The following is a 19685-nucleotide window of genomic DNA, read 5'->3' on the forward strand; positions in this document are numbered from 1 at the left end:
GATTAGTCATGTGTCAGCATAAAGAAATTGTATGATATCTTGCATCAAATTAACAAGCATTGAAAATGGTTAGTTGCTGACCAATTTGATGTCTAGATACTTTATCACTCTGTTGTACATTCGCCCCAATTCACCAACGTCACAATTAATTACCACCTACAGACAATGTATAAAACCCAAATCAAACAGTTGGAACTTGGAAAAGAATAACAATGAAAATTAGAATTTATATATATATATATATGAAAAAACAATGAAACAGAATTGCGTCTGCCTCATGTATTGGAATTAGAATGACTTACAACAACAATCTTTTGCAAACATTTTGGTTAGCTTTTGGTTTCTCCAAAAGTGTTTTCACCTAGCTAAGAGAGTGTGCTTCATGGGATGGGAAGGGTTTTTGGTCTCCTAGCCCTTTTGTTTATTTTTTACTTACATTTGGAGAACTTAGATTGGGTCTATGCTTTCCTTGGGAACATTGCTAGGGAGAAGCACTCCTTGATGTGATAGCTGGCGCTGCTGGCACGTGGCATATCTGGGATCTTCTACAAGGGCTTACTTGTTGAGGAGGATGGGTGCTTGGCATGTGGAGGAGTAACCACTTTGGAAGAGGGCATTAGGCACTTCGAGGTTGGGAGTTTGGCCCTAGGAGCATGTAACCACCTTACACAATTTGAAGAATGCTGTAGTTGAGGAACCATTGATTGGAGGGCACATTGTCATGGAGGAGGAGTGCTTGATATGTGGACACCCGCCTTGGGAGGCACACCAACTTGGGGCTTGGATAAACCCTCGTGTGCATTTGAACAGCTTGCTTTTGAGATTCAAGAAGCACTCCATTTGAAGCTTTGTTTGTTGACTAAGCCTAGGGTTGCCTGTGAATTTAGTCCATGCTTTATTGTTGTCTCATAAAGATTGATGGTTGGTGACTATTTGTAGAATTTTGGAAGATCATGTATGTAACAAGGATTAGTGCTTGGATACTAACGGTTCCTTGCCTTGTGAATTGTAAGTCTTGAGTATAGTAGTTCATGGGATACAAGTGTGTGAATCTCCTAGATAACTTACGTGATGCAAGGGGAGATCTTGGGGTTTTACAGTCGGCATGACACTGGCTTGTTTGAAATCTCCAAGGATTGGCTTGTAGAGCTTGGTGGGATGTCTTGCTTGGCCTTTGTATTGCTGGTTAGAGTTTTCAATAACTGTGGATGCTGTAGCTAGGGTATGGGACACATTAAAGAGTCCTTCATTGGAATGAGTTGAATGGACTTGTTGTACAATTTTGGGATAAGCTGAGGTATTGCACTTTATCTTCATTACTCTGAAAATATGAAGTGCACCATTACCATCCCAAATCTGTGATTGCAGATCTGATTTTCCAATCTTATTTTTCTCATGTATTGAGAAATTTTGATTTGTTTCAGTATGTTGATTTATTAGGAAAGAGGCACTGAATGCTATGTTGTTTCAACATGCTTAATGAAAGATTCAGATTTGATTTGTTGATGTTATATTTCCATTGTAATCGAAGTAATTTTCAGATCTGTGTATTGAGATAGATGTTGAAGTCTTTGCAGTGTCTACATTCTTGAGTTTGCATAGAAGTAGTATTGACAAATTTGAAGTTTCTGGCATAGTGGTTGAATAAAGTTCGATCCACTGCCTCACAGACATGAGGTGGAAATTTCAGATTCGGCAGATTTTCAAAGTTTCTACATTTTTACACTGTTTTTAACTATTATTTAACAAAAGTTAAATGTATGCACAATGTTGGTGCCATAAAGAAAATCATTTCAGACATCAACTGGAAAAGCCCTACTTTCACACCTTAACCACTAGGTACAACAGAAGACATGTTTATTAGATTATCCTTCCAAATGAATATGTTAAAATTACAAATTTACTATGAAGTCATTTCATTCTGCAAACTTTCCCTAAATGATAGCCAGTACAAAATAAATTTCATCCAGACAAACCTATTGATAGTAGATACCCAATAAATGGCAGAGGAAAAAAAGAAAAATAACTATTGGGACCTAACTTCCAACAAAGTCCCAATACATACCGCAACCTCCACTATTGTCAGAGGAAGATGACTTTGTCGCACAGTCACATAGATACACGCACCAATTAAAATATCAAGCCATCTTCCTGCACCCCACTCTCCCTGTGTTATTTTGTCCACCATAAATTTCACATCATCCACCTTTTGAGCAGGTAATCTCAGTAGTGCTGTGATCTGGTCCAATTTCTTCATTGCAAGTGCCTAGATAGAAAACAAACAAATGGGACACACTTATTCCACATTTCTAGTAATTTTCACAAAGCCAACATCAATGAGAAGTTGAAAACCCAATTAAACAGTTTATGGAATAAAATGTAATTCAAAAGCATGAGAGAAACCATGTGAGTATAAGCCCCTTGGGTATCAAAGGCTCCAGTTCCTAGATGAAGAGAATCAACCTAAAATTAGTGCACAGCATGGAAGCAACTAAAATTATGGACTTGAGCCTAAAGATAGCAAATATACAATCCAATGAAGCAACTCGTTTTGTGCCATGTAAATGCAGAATACAGCACCAGACCCTTGATCTTGAACATGACAACACAGTAATGCAAATAACCAATTGTACGATACATACATACCATGCAAATATGTACCTAATTAAAATTCCTTAGGTCTACCTTCTACCAGTGTGAAGTTTGAACCTACCTTGCTATGTTATTTTTATGCCATGGATACCTGCACAGAACCAGTTATGGCATTTGCCTCTGATTGAGGAATGGAAACAGTGTAACTCCAGCCAAAGCATTTCCCATAATCAAACAGAGCCAACCATAGAGAATAGACCTAACATAGTTCATCGTAGGTTGGCAGACTAGCAAGGGACTTTAAGAGGTGAAAAGACACCTAAAGAATCAAGTGCTTGAAAGTTGAAGCACATAGATGATAGAACAGATTTCTCTGCAAATAAAAATCAACACAAAAAGGGAAAAGTTCTGTTTAGCCTATATCATTAAATAAAAAATAAATAGCAAATTAACTGGTAAGATTAATAGCAATCTATTATAGAAAAAGAGAATCCGTTTTTTTAAGTAAGCTGGATATCATAGAAGAGGGACATCCACTATTTACCATAAGACAACATTTCCAAGTACTGTGTCTTGTTTAGATGTTCCTGACACTCAAAATTCTATTCAAAAGATGAGTAACAGTCAAGATATAGAGCAGATGGTACATTGACCTCCTTCCCTAAACAATTAAAGGAGATAGCCTATCATGATGGAAATAGTTATCAATCATAGGAAAATGCATATAATTTCCCTACTTAGCCAGATATTTAACGAGACTTGGTCCTAGTTCCTAGTGAACATAGTCCAAATATATATTATATTTATATTTTGTATCTCACCTACCTCATTGTAAATATATTATCTCACCTACCTCATTGTAAATATATTCCATAAGTAACTTGGACAAAGACGATCACTCACCTAACTTGTATTTTATATTTGTAGATAAGAGACTTGGTCAAAGATCATAACTCTCCATTAATTTTCTACTTCTATATATATCCCCAATACACCATAGAATATTAGAATCCACAATATGTAGAGTTGTGGCAATCTCCTTTCTACTTGCATTTCTCTGTTCATGTGTGGGTATTTGCACTGTTGTCCAAGTCTCTTCATATCAGTCAGCATCAAAGCCTATTCTACAATTCTAGCTCCATCAAGGTTTCTTCTACTCAGAATTTTCCTCAAACTCTTGGCTTCAAGCAAAATTTGAAGGTTGCTTGAGTGTTAAAATTGGCAACTAGGGTCAAACTCCATGTGGGTCATTCTATTTATGGCAGCTGATATTTTTCTTAAGTTCCTCTTGTCGAGAGGTGTAGGATTGATCTAAAGCTCATCCGATTCTGACAAGTATTTATGGAGATATGAATTTATTTGTATTTACTTGACAAATTGTCAAGGTCAACCAGCAGCTAAATATGTGCACACATGCCCAGCAAATCATATAAATACAAGTGAGGTTGATTCATTGTCAACTCATCTCATCTCTCACATTCTTCCCTCTCTCCTTGCATATTGGGTACACACAAGGAAGAGGATCTCTCTCTCGTGGGAAGAAAGAGGACGCAGGCTAAAGGAGGACGCAAAAATAGTTGACTGCATTGACCGAGTTTGACCGGGGCTGCAGAAAGTCTCTTTGACCAGCGTTGACCAAGTGTTGACCTTAGAAGAGTGCGGTTTTGGTGTGGCTGCCTCTCCTAGGCAGGCCGCAGATTTTGGCATACAAACCGAGGCAATCTGACCTCTGGTTTGACCAGCGTTCACTGCCCTAGTTTGGGGCAGCAAGTTGACTTCAGTCAACTGCAGTTTGACTGTGTTTTTGGGGCTGTTTATTGGCTGCTTCTTCAAGCTATTCGAGGACTAAATGACCAGGAAATTGACCAAGCATATTGGAGGTCAATTTCGTCTCGTTTGATTAAGTTTGACTTTGCTGATTTAGGGTTTGTTGCTACTGATATAAAATTACAGAATTCTGATTTTGTACTATTTCTCTCTGTTGAACTATTGAAGATAAAAAAAGATTTGATCAAAGGGTTTCCCCGCATTGGGGTTTGTCCTTGGCAAGCCGCCACATCTTGTGTCTCTTGTCTTGGCTTGTTTTCTGTCGATCATTTAATGTTCTATCTACACTTTACTTTATGTATATGTGATTGCTAATCAGTGGCTAATAAGAAGAATTGAAGTAAACTACTCTAAGCATAGAACATACCATAATTTAACATGGTATCTGAAGACAAAACCCAAGAAAGAGCAAGAGCAAGAGCAATCACCGAAGGTTGGCGAGGCTATCCTAAAAACTTCATGGGGTCCTCAACACTCTTCCCCGCCGAAGACAAGATCCGTGAGAAGTCTGACTATCACAAATGGAAGATGTCTCTCGATCTGACTTTAGACGATCAAGAAGTGTTGGACCATGTGAGAGGCAAAATCGTTGAGACTCCATTAAATGCATCTGATGCTGCTAAGAACAAGTGGACCAGGGGAGAAGTCAAAGCAAAGAAGATCATCTGGGACTCTATCGACAAGCACCTGGTGGCCTATGTTTCCGAGCTGACCACCTCCAAGGAAACCTATGATAGACTAGTGAGCTTATTTAAAGTTAGTGATGCAAATCAAGTTTTGTTCCTTAGAAATAAGCTGAAGGAAATGAAGAAGGACAACGATGAGAGTATGCAAGCATATTTCTTAAGGATCACAAAGATCAAAAATGATCTCCTATCAATTGGGGAAGTCGTTCTTGATAGGGAAATGACTATCACAACTCTCGGAGGGCTCCCATCTCAAATGGTATATATTCAGAACCACTCTTCTCAACAATAATGTCATCCAAGGATTTGAGGAATTGATGGGTAGAAGTATTGCAGAAGAAACAAGGATGGAAGAGCAAAAAATGCCTGCACTGAAAGGCAATCCCTCTGCCTCTTCTTCTCATACTAAAAGAAGAAACCATTCTAGGGCTAAATCCAAAGGAAAGGCCGAATCGAAAGGTGGAAGAAAAGGACGATGTTACAATTGCAACAAAATGGGCCACTATGCGAGAGAGTGCCCTGATAAAAGGGACTCACATCATGACGATGATCAAAATCACTCTCAAGGCAATCAAAGGAATGGCAGGTCCAATGGCAGAGGTAAAAGAAACGTTGGAAATCAAGGAAGAAGACAACCCTTCAAAAAGGCAAGAAACACAAGGTATGAATCTAACGTTGTTAACAATAAGCAAGATGAATATTGTCTACCAGTGGCCCTCTCTACTACTGCTCCCCCAGACTCGCTGGGAAATTGGCTTATTGATAGTGGTGCCTCAAGGCACTTCACTGGTTACAAAGAAGCTCTCTCTAATCTGATAGAGAAGGAGACCAACCTGGAAATTGTTCTTGGGGACAACACAAAATATCCTATGAAAGGCGTAGGGAATGTCACTCTTCAATTGAATCAGGGTAATACAATTCATTTGCAAGAAGTCCTATATGTACCTGATCTCAAAAAGAACTTGGTGTCCATTTCGGCAATGGAAGACAAAGGCTACAAGGTGACCTTCATCGATGGCAAGGTACGTGTATGGAAAAAGAATTTTAAAGAAGCTTTCACTCTTGGGTTTCGAGTTGATTCATTATATCAGGTCGAAGGAAGTCCACTGGGTGTCATGTCTTGTAACACATCCCTTCAGTCCGAACTATGGCATCGTAGGTTTTGCTCACCTTCATTATAAAGCTCTACCCAACGCAAGACAAATGGTGATAGGGATGCTCGAGTTCAAAGTAGAGCAAGAAGGTGTATGTCCGGGATGTGCCGAAGGAAAGCTCAAAAGGGGACCATTCCCCTCAAGCCAAAGCAAGACCTCCGATATATTGCAGTTGGTTCACTCAGACATATCTGGTATGATGCCTGTGAACTCCTTGGGAGGATATTTATATTACCTCACTTTTACAAATGATTATTCTCGCAAGACTTGGATATACTTCTTGAAAAAGAAAGATGAAGTGTTCTCTTGGTTTCGTCACTTCAAAGCCTTGATCGAGAATCAAACCGAAAAGAAGATCAAGATCTTAAGGACTGATAATGGGACTGAGTATGAATCCAATGAGTTTCATGACTTTTGCAAAGAGGTTGGCATTAAGAGGGAGACTACAACACCATATACTCCTGAGTAGAATGGTGTGGCGGAAAGGAAGAATCGTACGATTGTGGAAGTTGTTCGTGCTATGCTCCATGATCAAAGACTTCCGAAGTTTCTATGGGTCGAAGATGTGAATATTGTCGTATATGTGCAAAACCAATGCCCTCATCAAGCATTGGGTTCCAAGACTCCCAAAGAGATGTTCACTGGTAAGAAAACTGATGCATCTCATTTTACAATTTTTGGAAGCCCTGTATATTTTCATGTGCCAAAAGAGAAAAGGAATAAATTGGGTGCATCTGGAAAGAAAGGAATCTTCGTGGGCTATAGTGAAAATACTAAGAGCTATAGAATCTATGTGGCTGGTCAAAGGGAAATCGAGATTAGCCATGATGTCAATTTTGACGAAGATATGGCTCTTTGCAAAGTTGACAATCTTCCTACTCAAAGGGGATCTAAAGAACCTGACACCAGCGAACCGAAGGAAAAGGAAGACGAGACAATGTCGGATATGGAAGAACCTATAGATCCCATTAATCCCCCTCCGCAAGAGCCTTCCTCTTCTAGGAAGAGGCCTTCATGGCTTAGGGGGACACTTGATGATGTTGAAGGACATATTGCACCCAAAGGGACTTTCCGGGAAAATAAGAAGCCGGCCAGGTATCAGGGATACTTGACCATCATGAGCACGATCATTCAAAATGAGCCTTCATCGTTCGCAAAAGTTGTCAAGCATCAAGTATGGAAAGATGCTATGACTGAGGAATATGAGTCCATCATGAAAAACGATGTCTGGGATGTGATCCCCAGACCCCAGGACAAAGCAGTTGTCACTTCGAAATGGCTTTACAAGATAAAGCATGCAGTTGATGGAAGTGCTGAAAAGTATAAGGCTCATTTTGTCGCTCGTGGGGCTTCTCTCAAAAGGAAGGTATAGACTATAACGAGATATTTGCACCTGTTGCCTGATATACCACCATCCGCTCAGTCATAGCCCTTGCTGCTTCGCAAGGATGGAACCTACATCAAATGGATGTCAAGTCCGCGTTCTTGCATGGTTCGGTCAAAGAGGAAGTCTATGTGGAACAACCCGAAGGATTTGAGATTCATGAGCGGGAATCTCACGTGTGTAGGTTGAAGAAAGCCCTCTATGGGCTGAAGCAGGCACCCCGAGCATGGTATGAGAGGATTGGTAGCTACCTAATGAAGTTGGGATTCACTAGAGTGAAGCCGACCCTAACCTTTAGTTTAAGGTTGAAGATGACAAACCTCTCATATTGGTGTTGTACGTTGACAACCTCTTTCTAACAGGTGCAGACCCTCTCGTTCACAAATGTAAGAGGGAGTTGGCTTCTAAGTTTGAGATGAAGGACCTGCGACTGATGCACTATTTCCTAGGACTGGAAGTCTGGCAGAAACCAGGGGAGATTTTCCTATCTCAAGGAAAATATGTGGTGAAGATATTGGAGAGGTTCGGTATGGTGGACTGCAAGCCCGTGACTACCCCGATGGAGCTTGACTTCAAGAAGTTAAGTCGTAGTGTTGTCGGACCTATTTTACAAAATGCTATCGAGTATTGTCAACTCATCGAAGCATTGATGTTCTTGGTGAACCCCCGTCCGAATATATGTTTTGCAGTCAACACGTTGAGTATGGTTGAGCCTCACCACACATATTGGATTGGTGCCAAGAATCTGTTGAGATATCTTCGTGGCACAATCACACATGGATTGAGATACACTGTCGAAGATGTGAGACTACAAGGATATACCGATGTTGATTGGGCAAGGAGTGTGGTGGACCGAAAGAGCACTTCCGGGTGTTGTTTCTCTTTGGGATCTGCCTCGATATCCTAGATGAGCAGGATGTAGAAGTTGGTGGCTTTGAGCACCGTTGAGGCAGAATACATTGCTGCTAGTTTGGCCTCTTGTGAGGCAGTTTGGTTGCTGAAGCTCTTCAGTGAGTTGTTTGGATTCACATTGGATACTACCGTGATCCTGTGTGACAACCAGAGCGAGATTCGTTTATCAGAGAATCCTGTATTTCATGATCGCTCCAAGCACATCGATATCAGGTACCACTATATTCGGGATATGGTACAGCGAGGAGCAATAAGGCTCCAACATATCGATACAGATGAACAGGTCGCCGACATTTTGACGAAGCCCATGGGAAGGTCAAATTCTTGACTTTCCGAGAATGACGTGGTGTCGTTGAGAGACCCTCTTATGAGGGTCGTGTATGATGCATATATTGAGTTCTAGGAGCTCCAGGGGGACGCGGGGTACTTCTTGGAGCGACATGCGACCACAGGGCGACTCACCATCCCCTGGTGGTGCACTATGTACAGGGTGAAAGGTTCAACCTTCCCCTGTGACACCCCGTGGCAACTGTGGGACAAGATGATTAGTTCTCCTGTGGGCCAGGATGATTAGTTCTCACGTGGCAACTGTGGACAGAACGATTAGTTCTCCTGTGACGACTATTGGACAGGATGGTTCGTTCTCCTGTCGAGGCATCTTACCTATGCAATCTGAGACTCATGAAAAGTACCTCTAATCTAATCAATGAGTAGGGAAATGGGGTTAGGGACCATTAGTAGTACTATCGATGGACGCATCATTGTATCTACCATACTCCCTATGCTAGGATGACCTCCATTGATCTGGGATCAATGATACTGATCTGGGATCAGTGGGAGTGGTATGACACACTCTGAGACTGACTTCAGGTCAGTGGAGGATGGTATGATACATCCTCGATCATTTCTTCTTCTTCATAGTTCAGCAGAGCAGAGCCAAGCAGTGCAAGGCAGTGCATTTGATGGCAGGGACAGTATCGACGATCAAACGGATTAGCAGATGGAGTTCTCCCTAGTTGAGAGGGAGTGTTAAAATTGGCAACTAGGGCCAAACTCCATGTGGGTCATCCTATTTATGGCAGCTGATATTTTTCCTAGGTTCCTCTTGTCGAAAGGTGTAGGATTGATCTAAAGATCATCCGATTCCGACAAGTATTTATGAAGATATTAATTTATTTGTATTTACTTGACAAAATGTCAAGGTCGGCCAGCAGCTAAATATGTGGCACACATGCCTAGCAAATCATATAAATACAAGCGAGGTTGATTCATTTTTAACTCATCTCATCTCTCACATTCTTCTCTCTCTCCTTGCATATTGGGTACACACAAGGAAGAGGATCTCTCTCTCATGGGAAGTAAGAGGACGCAGGCTGAAGGAGGACGCAAGAAAAAGGACACAGAAATAGTTGACTGCGTTGACCGAGTTTGATCGGGGCTACAGAAGGTATCTTTGACCAGCGTTGACCTTAGAAGAGTGCGGTTTTCGTATGGCTGCCTCTCCTAAGCAGCTCGCAGATTTTGGCACACGAACCGAGGCAATCTGACCTCTAGTTTGACTAGCGTTCACTACCCTAGTTTGGGGCAGCAGGTTGACTTCAGTCAACTGCAATTTATGGGTTGCTTCTTCAAGTTGTTCGAGGACTAAATGACTAGGAAATTGACCAAGCATATTGGAGGTCAATTTCATCTCGTTTGACTAAGTTTGACTTTGCTGATTTAGGGTTTGCTGCTGCTGATATAAAATTACAGAATTTTGATTTTGTATTATTTCTCTCTGCTGAACTATTGAAAATAAAAAAAGATTTGATCAAAGGGTTTACCTGCATTGGGGTTTGTCCCTGGCTAGCCACCACATCTTGTGTCTCTTGTCTTGGCTTGTTTTCTGTCAATCGTTTAAAGTTATATCTACACTTTACTTTATGTATATGTGATTGTTAATCAGTGGCTAATAAGAAGAATTGAAGTAAACTGCTCTAAGCATAAAACATACCATAATTTAACATGGTAAGCTTATTATTTTGATCACGATTTTCATCTTAAGAGGTTTTTCGTCTCACTAATTCATCTGTGTTTCTAAACACAGATGATCGACGGAGTTTTTCCCTCCAGCCTTACCCCAAAGCTAGGGTGAATATTGTCGTTAAGATCTTAGGTGAGTCCTAGTGTTCTAATCGAGTCTTCTGTAAAAGTGATTTGGGAATAATTTTAGCTAATTGGCTAAATTATTTTATTACAAATCACTTGGTCTACTAGATCATATTGAGTTGCAAAATTTGGTTAAATAATTGAAAGTTTATAACGAATGGGTTTTCCCTCTTTGAGAGTTGAAATGTAATTATTTTATGTAAATAATATTTTTGTCATGGTGCTAAAATATTAGAGGTTGGAAAAAATTATTAATCCCCTCATATGTCAATTAATTAAATTTTCTGGCAAAAATAAATTAAAAATCTTAAGACTAATTAATTAGAATCAAAATTAAAGTCTTAAGGAAAATAAATTCTCCACATAAAAAATTCGTGGGTCCTAGAGTATTAATTTTTGGAAGTCTCCCACCAAGTGAATATTCAAAATTTTAAGAAATTTTGGACCTTTGGGCCTTGATGGTTAAGTCAAAATCAATTTTTTGAGGAAATTAGCTCAAAATAATTAATTTATAGCTAATTAAAAATGAGTTAAAAAATAAATTCGAAAATTCCTCAAAAACTAAATATTTCGACAGAAGAGATTAAAAGATAATCAAATCTTTATCAACGGTCGAAATTACTTTGACGAAGATCAAGCCAACTAGCCATTTGGAGAATTTACCTATAAATTAGAGGTTATTTGTCTCACAAAGCATCCGATCTTTGAATCGTGTACTTGCACTCGAAACTCTCTTGTAACTTTTTCTGGAATAATAATAACGCAAAGTCTTTGGGGTTTTCATTGATGATGGTGTTTCTCTCCTACTTCTTATGGTAATATTATTCCTAATGCTCTACTGAAGTATATTTTAGAAGTTGTTGATTATTAGCCTTTGTGAAATAATTTATTGCACAGGTATCTTGCTTAAGTTATTGGATCTAAGATAGCATTTTAATTCAATTAAATTAACAGGTATCTCTAATTTTTTAGGATTATAGTATTATTTTATATCTCTATCAATCTGACAACTTGATTTGAATGTGCAGAGATCTTTTATATTCGAAAACTTGGGCGTGAGGGGAAGTCCTCAGTTGGACCAACCAACTCCAAATGCATAAGAACTAAAGAGTCTTCCTAATTAAATCTCGAGACTTATCTAACGAAGTTTCACTTGTAGGGTTTCTTAGCTAGTGTCTCATCTAAAATTATTCATCTTTTATATATTGTGTTTACTTGATAGATTTGGCTAGGAAGAGCTTAATTCCACTGATCTGAGAGCGAATTTGGACTCATACTCCTCAGATCCACTAGATCTGTATTCTAATTGTATAGATCTAAATTAATTTGTAAAATAATTTTAATTTTCTAATTCCTTGGGGTTTTGAGATTTTATTTTCAAATTGTGTATATATTGGGTCATGGGTGTTTTATTTTACTTGTGCAAGTAAAAATCAGAAGTTATTCAAGGAAAATTTTGGGATTTGAGACAGATCTAGGCCTTGGAGGGCAAGATCTAGTCTCAATTTTTGTTTGCAAGGCCGAATAAATCAACATCACTTCGTGAAAAGTGAAGATTTTTTGTGAGATTTGGGCAAAAATCTAAGCCTTTGAGGCCTAACACTGCCCTTTTGATACCCGTGTCGTGGCTTTTAAGCCACCACTCAACCTTCAAATCCCTCCACTCTGCCACCATTAGCCTCCATGTTGCTTGCAACATCCACCTAGCCCTCCAAAACCCTCACGCTACTCCTTGCTACCTTGTCGCAACCTCATCTTCCCTCTGCTGCCTCCTCTCCTGCTGCCACAACCTTCCTTTCCTCCTCCGCAACCAAGATAATAAGATGCATCATGGCATCATGGAAGCATTAGAAACAAGAGCTTGTGACATCACCATGGGAATCATGAAGGACAAAACCCATGATAGACAAACATGAAGAATATAGCTCTTGGGAACCTCAGTGGACATTGAAGAAAAGGAAGGAGTCATCTGGGACAAGGCTCATCATACATCGAGTCAAAGAGGAAACACCTACCAGTTGGGGATATACAAGATCCTCAAAATTCTTTGATGGAATCCTCATCGAAGGGTTCACTAATCTAGAGAGGAAGCAAGTGTTTCAACAAGAATTCCAACTTATGGAATCCATGAGATAATGATGTGATGACATGAAGTAGATCAAGGGATTGAAGATCTCTTCAATCAAGGAAGTTATTGGAAGAAGCCTCGATGACCTGAAGATAAAATGAAGTATGTATGCTTGTGTTTAATATTATAATGACATGCCATATGGTTGCACGTAACATGGATCATTACTTATATCTTGAGAAGCATGATCAAGAGAAAAAGGATCTCCTCCTTTGAAAGGACGCAAGAAGGCATAAGTTACACCAGATGAAATCAACATAATATGTCCTCATAAGAAGTATGAGGTGGTTGACTACAATAAAAAAAACTCTGATTGAAAGTTCCTGGGAATGGAATGTGTGAGGAAGAAAGAGATCGTGAGATATGCAACCCTGATAAAGGTGATCAACATCCAAAAGACCAAGAAGACTTGACTAAGAAATCTCTCGAAAAGATATGAAGACGCTGATAGAAAAAGATGAAGACCCTTGACAATGGATATCTTTGGGAGATGTGTCAACATGAATGCAAGATGTTGATACCTACAAGAAGATGTCATGACGAAGAGCCATCTAGTAAGGTACGATTTAATTTAATGTTATGTTTTGATTTCTTGAATAATATCTCGATAAATGCATGCAGGGCTACTAAAACAAGAATTGTAAGTACAAGTACAACTGGCATCCATGTGGTGGATGGAAATTCCTTAAAAAAGCATGATGGGAAAGAAGTAGCTACATGACGAAGGTTCCAGATATGTATCAAGAAGGCCACTTTCCACAAAGAAAGGAATGACATGACGAACCAGGAAGGAAAGTGTTCGATGGCTAATGTCCTACAAGGAAAAAAGCTCAATTGAACTCTATGACATCAAGGAAAGAAGTTGATCAAGCAACTGAAGGACCCACGAAGAAGAAGCTGTTGATGAAAAGAAGACTCCCTTGTTAAGAAGGAGCTTTGACAGGCCCCTGATCAAGAGGGGACTTGGATTAGATCGCCCCGGATTCAAAGGGAGTGACAGTTGTGTTTTTCTATTTCATGTGTCATGCACTAGACACAGGACTAACAACTATAAGTCTTAGTGAAGGTCATGAATGGAAATGAAGACACATGATAGACACAACATTCTTGTCTTCATCTGGGAAGAAAGAATGGGAGGATTGGGTAATCATCTGGCATCCGATGCTCTTTAAGGATGTGTAAGGCATCCAAGATAAGAGTAGGCAAGAGAACCGATATTCTTTGAGGGTTGGGAACCCAAGATAAGAATAGTCCTAGAAAGTAATACTCAGTGAACACCCGAGTGGGTATGTGAGAGACAATGATGAAGGTGTCTATAATCATTGGTCTCGTCAGCATTGTAGCTCATGGTCTCGTGGAGAGATGGAGTTGTTAGTCAAGGCCTTTCACTATGACAATGTTGGTTACTATGATGCTATACAAATAGGTTTCCAATCCGATTGTTCTTATGAGAGACTCTTCAAATTGAGAATGACCAAGTACCATTATAAATACCTCCCAAGTTAAGAGGGAGTGTTGAAGAAAGTATAACTAGGTTCAGTATTTACAAATGTAATTTTGATCTTTGTACTTGTCAAGAAAAAGAAATATTATTTTTGTAAATTATAAGAATGAGTTTCTCGCTCATTCCATAGGTCTAGGAAAGTCAAAGAGTCAAAGACATGTGTAAAGAGCTCTTCTTGAGCATATATGAAATGTATATGAGTCAACCTAGTGTCTAGAACAACCCTCCAAGACAAGCACAATCGTCTTCAAGAAGGCAACAAGCAAAACAGTCATGTCGGCTCACATATAAAGACACACCTCTTCATTGGTTCATGTCGGCTTAATATGGAGGGAAAACCACTATATATACCCCGTTGGGGTCACCACAGAAAAGACAATTCGGATACCTCTGAAACTTCGAATGGTGCAAGAATCTTGGTCAACCACAGGAGTACAGGAACTCGGGTTCCTCTGAGTTTTCAAATGAGTAAAAAGGTTTGAAATCCACAATACAGGGAGACACGATTTCGGATGCCACAGTAAGGAAGATTTGAAGTTTGTCTCTAGTACGGATCTCAGATTCATGAGGGCAGTGTCAGGGAACATTTCAGATATCACTTCGGTGGAGTGTCCTACAGTAGCACACATAGTCTCGACATATATATGATGAAGAGGATCCCTGTATAGCACATAGTCTCGGTTATCCACCAGTGACACTCTCTCTCGGCATGCATTTTGGATGATGATCCTCGTAATCTCAGTCATGATCTCGGCATAAAGATAGTCATAATCCTAAGGGAGACATACATACAATGATGAAGATCTAAGTGAAGGAGCAACTATGGTGCAGCAACAATGATCTCTTTGTTATGGTGAAGTCCTCAATGAAGGTGCAGCAATGGTGTTGCAACAATAATAAGGATCTCGGTGGTGCAGTAGTGATGGCCTCAATGGTGCAGCGATGATGATGATCTCAGCAGTGACAAAGAACAGGATTGGGGTCTGGGTCTTGGAGTGGCATAGTAAGTCAAGGGTCATGGTCTTGGTGTTCATCAATTGGAATCTCTATAAGAAGAATAATGTGCGAGTTTTCCTCTCCAAGAGGGAGAGGTTTTGGCCCTAGCAAAATGCCTACATCTTGTGTTCTTGTCTCTTTGTTCTTTGGTAGCTATTTGATGAAATAAGAAACACCCTCTAATAATATCAAAGAGAAGATTGTGATAATAAGAAAACTAAAAATCCTCACAAATAATTATCAAGTCAAGAAGAATCTCATTAACTAAATGTGCCCTAGATTCTTCAACACAAGCCTCTCTATGACAAGAGTGTGGGAGGCAAAACGGATTTCAGCAACCTATAAGTTTCAAAAAGTTAAATCTCAAATGGGAAATCATATATAAATTTGTAATTAACATTAAGAATTTCCAATACAAATAATATTGATTAAAAAAGAGTACCTACAGTAGCTCCAACTTTGCAAAACTTTGATATATGGTCGGGGACATTGAATGATTGGTTATGAACATTTAGATTTCTTTTGTTAACTACATATATTTCAATAATCCTTCCAATCTATCCACGGATTCTCTCTCTGATGTCAACAAAGTAGTGCATACCTTTTCATATCCAGGGCTCTTGTACCCTTTTGGTGATTCATTAACTGCATTAATCATTTGTTGCCAATAAGGGGAACGCACCAAATTGAATGTTGGCCCATTTGCATAAATGAAACGAGCTACATGTTCATCGACTATGTATTTGCCCTGGTTATTGAAAGTGGATTCAAAAGGGCCTAGAGTGGGCCTTTTATTAGTTGCGGTAACAGGCCTAGATGGCAATGGAGGCCTAGTTGTAGAGTTTTGCACAGGGTGGTTTCCCTTAGCAAGCTTCCTATCAGTAATATCTTACAAAGATGCATAAAATAAAAAATTTGCAAAACTCAAACCTTGGTCAGGCTTGCCATTTGCATCTTTTGGCTCGGTTCATACTTGCACCCCTGTGTTAGTTTGTCCAGTTACATGGGCCTTCACACTAGTATATGAGCCATTTTTTATATCTTGGCACTCATTGCACTTCCATTTATACGAACCACCTCCGAGATTTTTTCCAATAATCTCCACATACTACCATAAAAGAGATTTTGGGTTTTTTCCCAGGAAAAAAGCGTAATTTTATTAGTGAAAACAAAATTACATGTTGCATTTGCTAAGAACATAGCATCACCAGCGAAAACATACAATAAACAAACTAATATACAGTGAAGAGAAAAGTTAGGCTTTTCTCCCTTTCTTCTTCTCGACCTTGCGCCATCCCCCTTGAGACGGCGAAGAAGTGACAAGTGCAAGCTGATTTCCATCAGATCTTGTATTGTCCTTGTCCAAATCTGAATTGTCTGATGAATGAAGACGTTTGTACCCACTTGATTCCATTGCTTCTGGTATGTTTGTTGTTTGTACCTGATTGTTCTGTGGTTCCATGGGTTCCTGAAGGTGTTCCCCTGAGTTTTTGGTACCTGTGTTATCTGGTTGTTCCCAAATTGTATGGGTTCCTCGTTTGCCTCGTCCTCCTCCTCTTCATGCTTGGGTGGAGCGAAATTCCAGCCTTTGAGTTGTTTCCCATTCTTCTTCTTTCTATTGGTGTCCTTCTTGGCTTCTGGACACATATTTCGAAGGTGCCCTGTTTGCTTGCAAATTCTACATCTAAAGGTTGTGTTCTCGTAGTCTAGAATCTGAGCCCAGTTCCTCTGTTTATGGATCAGTTGGATGCGATCTGGTAGACCTTTGCTGAGATATACTTCCACACATATTCGTGCATATGTGTATATCCTTTCCTCCAATCTTTGGGTATCTGTCTTAATATATGTCCCAATGATGTTCCCGATACCTGCAAGAACTCGTTCATCCCAGAAATGAAGAGGGAGATTGTGCAGTCGGACCCACATTGGCATTCTGGAGACAACCATGGTGTTTGCGTCAAAATCTGGGAACCAAGGTGTGATGAATAGGCCCGTCGATCCCCAGAACCATGGACCATCCTGTAAGATAATGTCTCTTGCCTCCGTTGATGGGAATTTTACAATGAAGAACCCTTTTGAGCATAGATGTATTTCACAATCTAATGACCAATTAGTCAAAACCCAGTGAAGAAGCTCAACAAGTTTTGACCAAAAACAGTTGAAACGACAAATGATGGCTTGTGATTCAAATGAAGAACAATGCTCATATGTTTTTGTGTTGTCTATTTCTAGTTCTGGAAAAGAGTTCAGTTGCTCCACAATGTATGGGCTAGGGGAAGAACGTATCGGTTTTGTTGGTTCTGCGTCTGCTCTTTTTCCTTGATGGATGTTCTTGAAGGATTCTCCCCCTTGCTTTTGCTTTTGTTTGGCTTCTGTGTTTTTTGAATTACTACTCCCAAAACCACCTCCCAGATTATTTGTTTTGCTCGCAGTTGCAGCCCCACCATGTAGTCTCAAGTTGAAGGTAATGGTGGATGCTGCTAGGATATGATAATCCTTCAAAGACTTCTTGTCCTGTAATGCTATGCCTGCGTATATCAAATTTTGCATTTGGGCAAGGTATCCGACATATTGCAAGATGTTTTGCTTTAGTTGTTTCACTCTATCTATAATTTTTGTTGATTTTTGGTAGCATCGGATGTGCTCTAGCCATGAAAATTGGTGGAGAGGCTAAGGCACATGAGATCTCCAAGACCCAGTAATTATTTGGGGAAATTCCACCCAGATGGAGAGATATTAAAATAATTAATATTTTTAATGAGACCCTAAGTCTAAACTTAGGAAAATTAAAATATTAATGTGTATTAATATAATATGGGTGAGAAAGTTCTAAATAATTAGGATCAAGCCAGATCTAATCTTAGCCGTTGATTAGGGACTTAATCTTGGTTGTTGAATCGTTAAAAGAAAAGTATAAGAGGAGGATTGAGGGTTAGTCAATTCGATTTTCTAGGACAGGGTTTGCTGAGAAATCGAATTAGTGATCTGTTGCAGCGAGGGGCAGTTCGACAGGAGGCCGAGAATACATATTAGAGAGGCAGAGAAAGTACTAGAGAGGCAGCGCAGAGCCTAGGAAGGTTGACACAGAAGCAGCAAGGTTGACGCAGAGGCAGCAAGGGTTGATGCAGAGGCTGAGGAGGCCAGCGTAGAGGACGCAGAGGGCCAAGAGGATGACATAGAAACCACAGAGGCTGACGCATGTAGCGCAGAGATCTGCAGAGCTGACAATGGGCTGAAGAGGTTGCGCTGGGGTGATTTCATGGGCCAGACTGGGAGCTGATCAGTTGATGCAGAGCCATAGGAGGGTGACGCAGTCCCTGGAAGGTGACGCAATCCCTGGAAGGTGATGCAGTTCCAGAAGATAGCTTGGAGCAACTTTCGTTGTCCAGCTGAGGAACAGTGGAAGTTGTTGTGGGGCCAATCATCTGGTTGCTGATTAGCTGGAATATCTGTCTCCGGAGCAAGATACTTCTGCCAAGGAAAATCTCTGAAGGGTGAGCCATTTCTGGCACCCTAATTGTATTCAGAAATCTGCATAATAATAAAAACCCTCATATCTGTTGCATCAGTTTTCTCGCATTGGTTTTTTCCGGGGACAATTGCCCAAAAATAACAATGTCCCTTGTGTTGTCTCAGTTTATTTCAGTTGCTCATCTGTATATTTGTGAAGGCTGCTATTGTGTTTATTTCAATGTTTATATGATTAAATAACTTGTTAATGTAAAGAACAAGTAAGAGATAATAAACCAAAAATAGCAGTAGGGATTTCTGATGTGTTAGATTCAGAAATTTTCACATGGTATCATAGCGATTTCAGATCACAGGAGGACTGAAGATGCCAGCAAGAGAAATGTGAAAAATTTGCAACAGAAGCAGTTGTCTCGAGAGAGCGTTGTTCCAAAGCTGAAGCGGCAAGAGAAGAGGTGACGCAAAGGCTCACATAGAGCCTGCATCAGCATTTCGAGCCAGGGGAGGGGCCAGCACAGAGGAAAGAGGGGCAGATCAGGCCTACACAATGCCCGAACATCTTTCTCAGCCAAGAAGGATTGACATTGTGGCCAAGAGGAGCAAATTCAGCGCAAGTCGTGATTACGCAGAGCCTGAAGGGCTCAAATTCTTCAGTTGTCGGGGCTAAGGGAGTTGTGCAGATTGTGATTTGAGGAGCCGGTGGGATGATGTTTCTGCCTATAAAGAACACTGTCTAAGGAGACAGAACCAAGGTAGAGGGAAGCACTACCTCGACGGATCTCTAGCCAAGAGATCCAGATCCGAGTTGCAGCAACAAAGGAGAATTGGAGAGGGGTGGTTCGACAGTTAGCCGGAGGATTTCCAGGAGGGAAGTCAAGACTCAGAG

General features: G+C 40.2%; 1 protein-coding gene across 5 annotated transcripts in view; it reads right to left on the reverse strand.

Annotated features, from left to right (window-relative positions):
* LOC149220598 (POLLEN-EXPRESSED TRANSCRIPTION FACTOR 2) overlaps positions 1-19685 on the reverse strand; it is a 305610-nt gene that overhangs the window by 262149 nt on the left and 23776 nt on the right. For all 5 annotated transcript variants that reach the window (XM_089384829.1, XM_089384826.1, XM_089384825.1 and 2 more), the window contains exons 2-3: positions 2066-2266; positions 82-156 (exon numbers count right to left, since the gene is read on the reverse strand). In XM_089384829.1, the coding sequence (XP_089240955.1) occupies positions 82-156; positions 2066-2266 (276 nt within the window). The remainder of the gene's footprint in view (positions 1-81; positions 157-2065; positions 2267-19685) is intronic.

The sequence above is a fragment of the Pinus tabuliformis genome, chromosome Q, assembly GCF_031772625.1.
Source record: "Pinus tabuliformis cultivar Carrire ecotype Pingquan chromosome Q, CPIR1, whole genome shotgun sequence".
NCBI lineage: Eukaryota > Viridiplantae > Streptophyta > Pinopsida > Pinales > Pinaceae > Pinus > Pinus tabuliformis.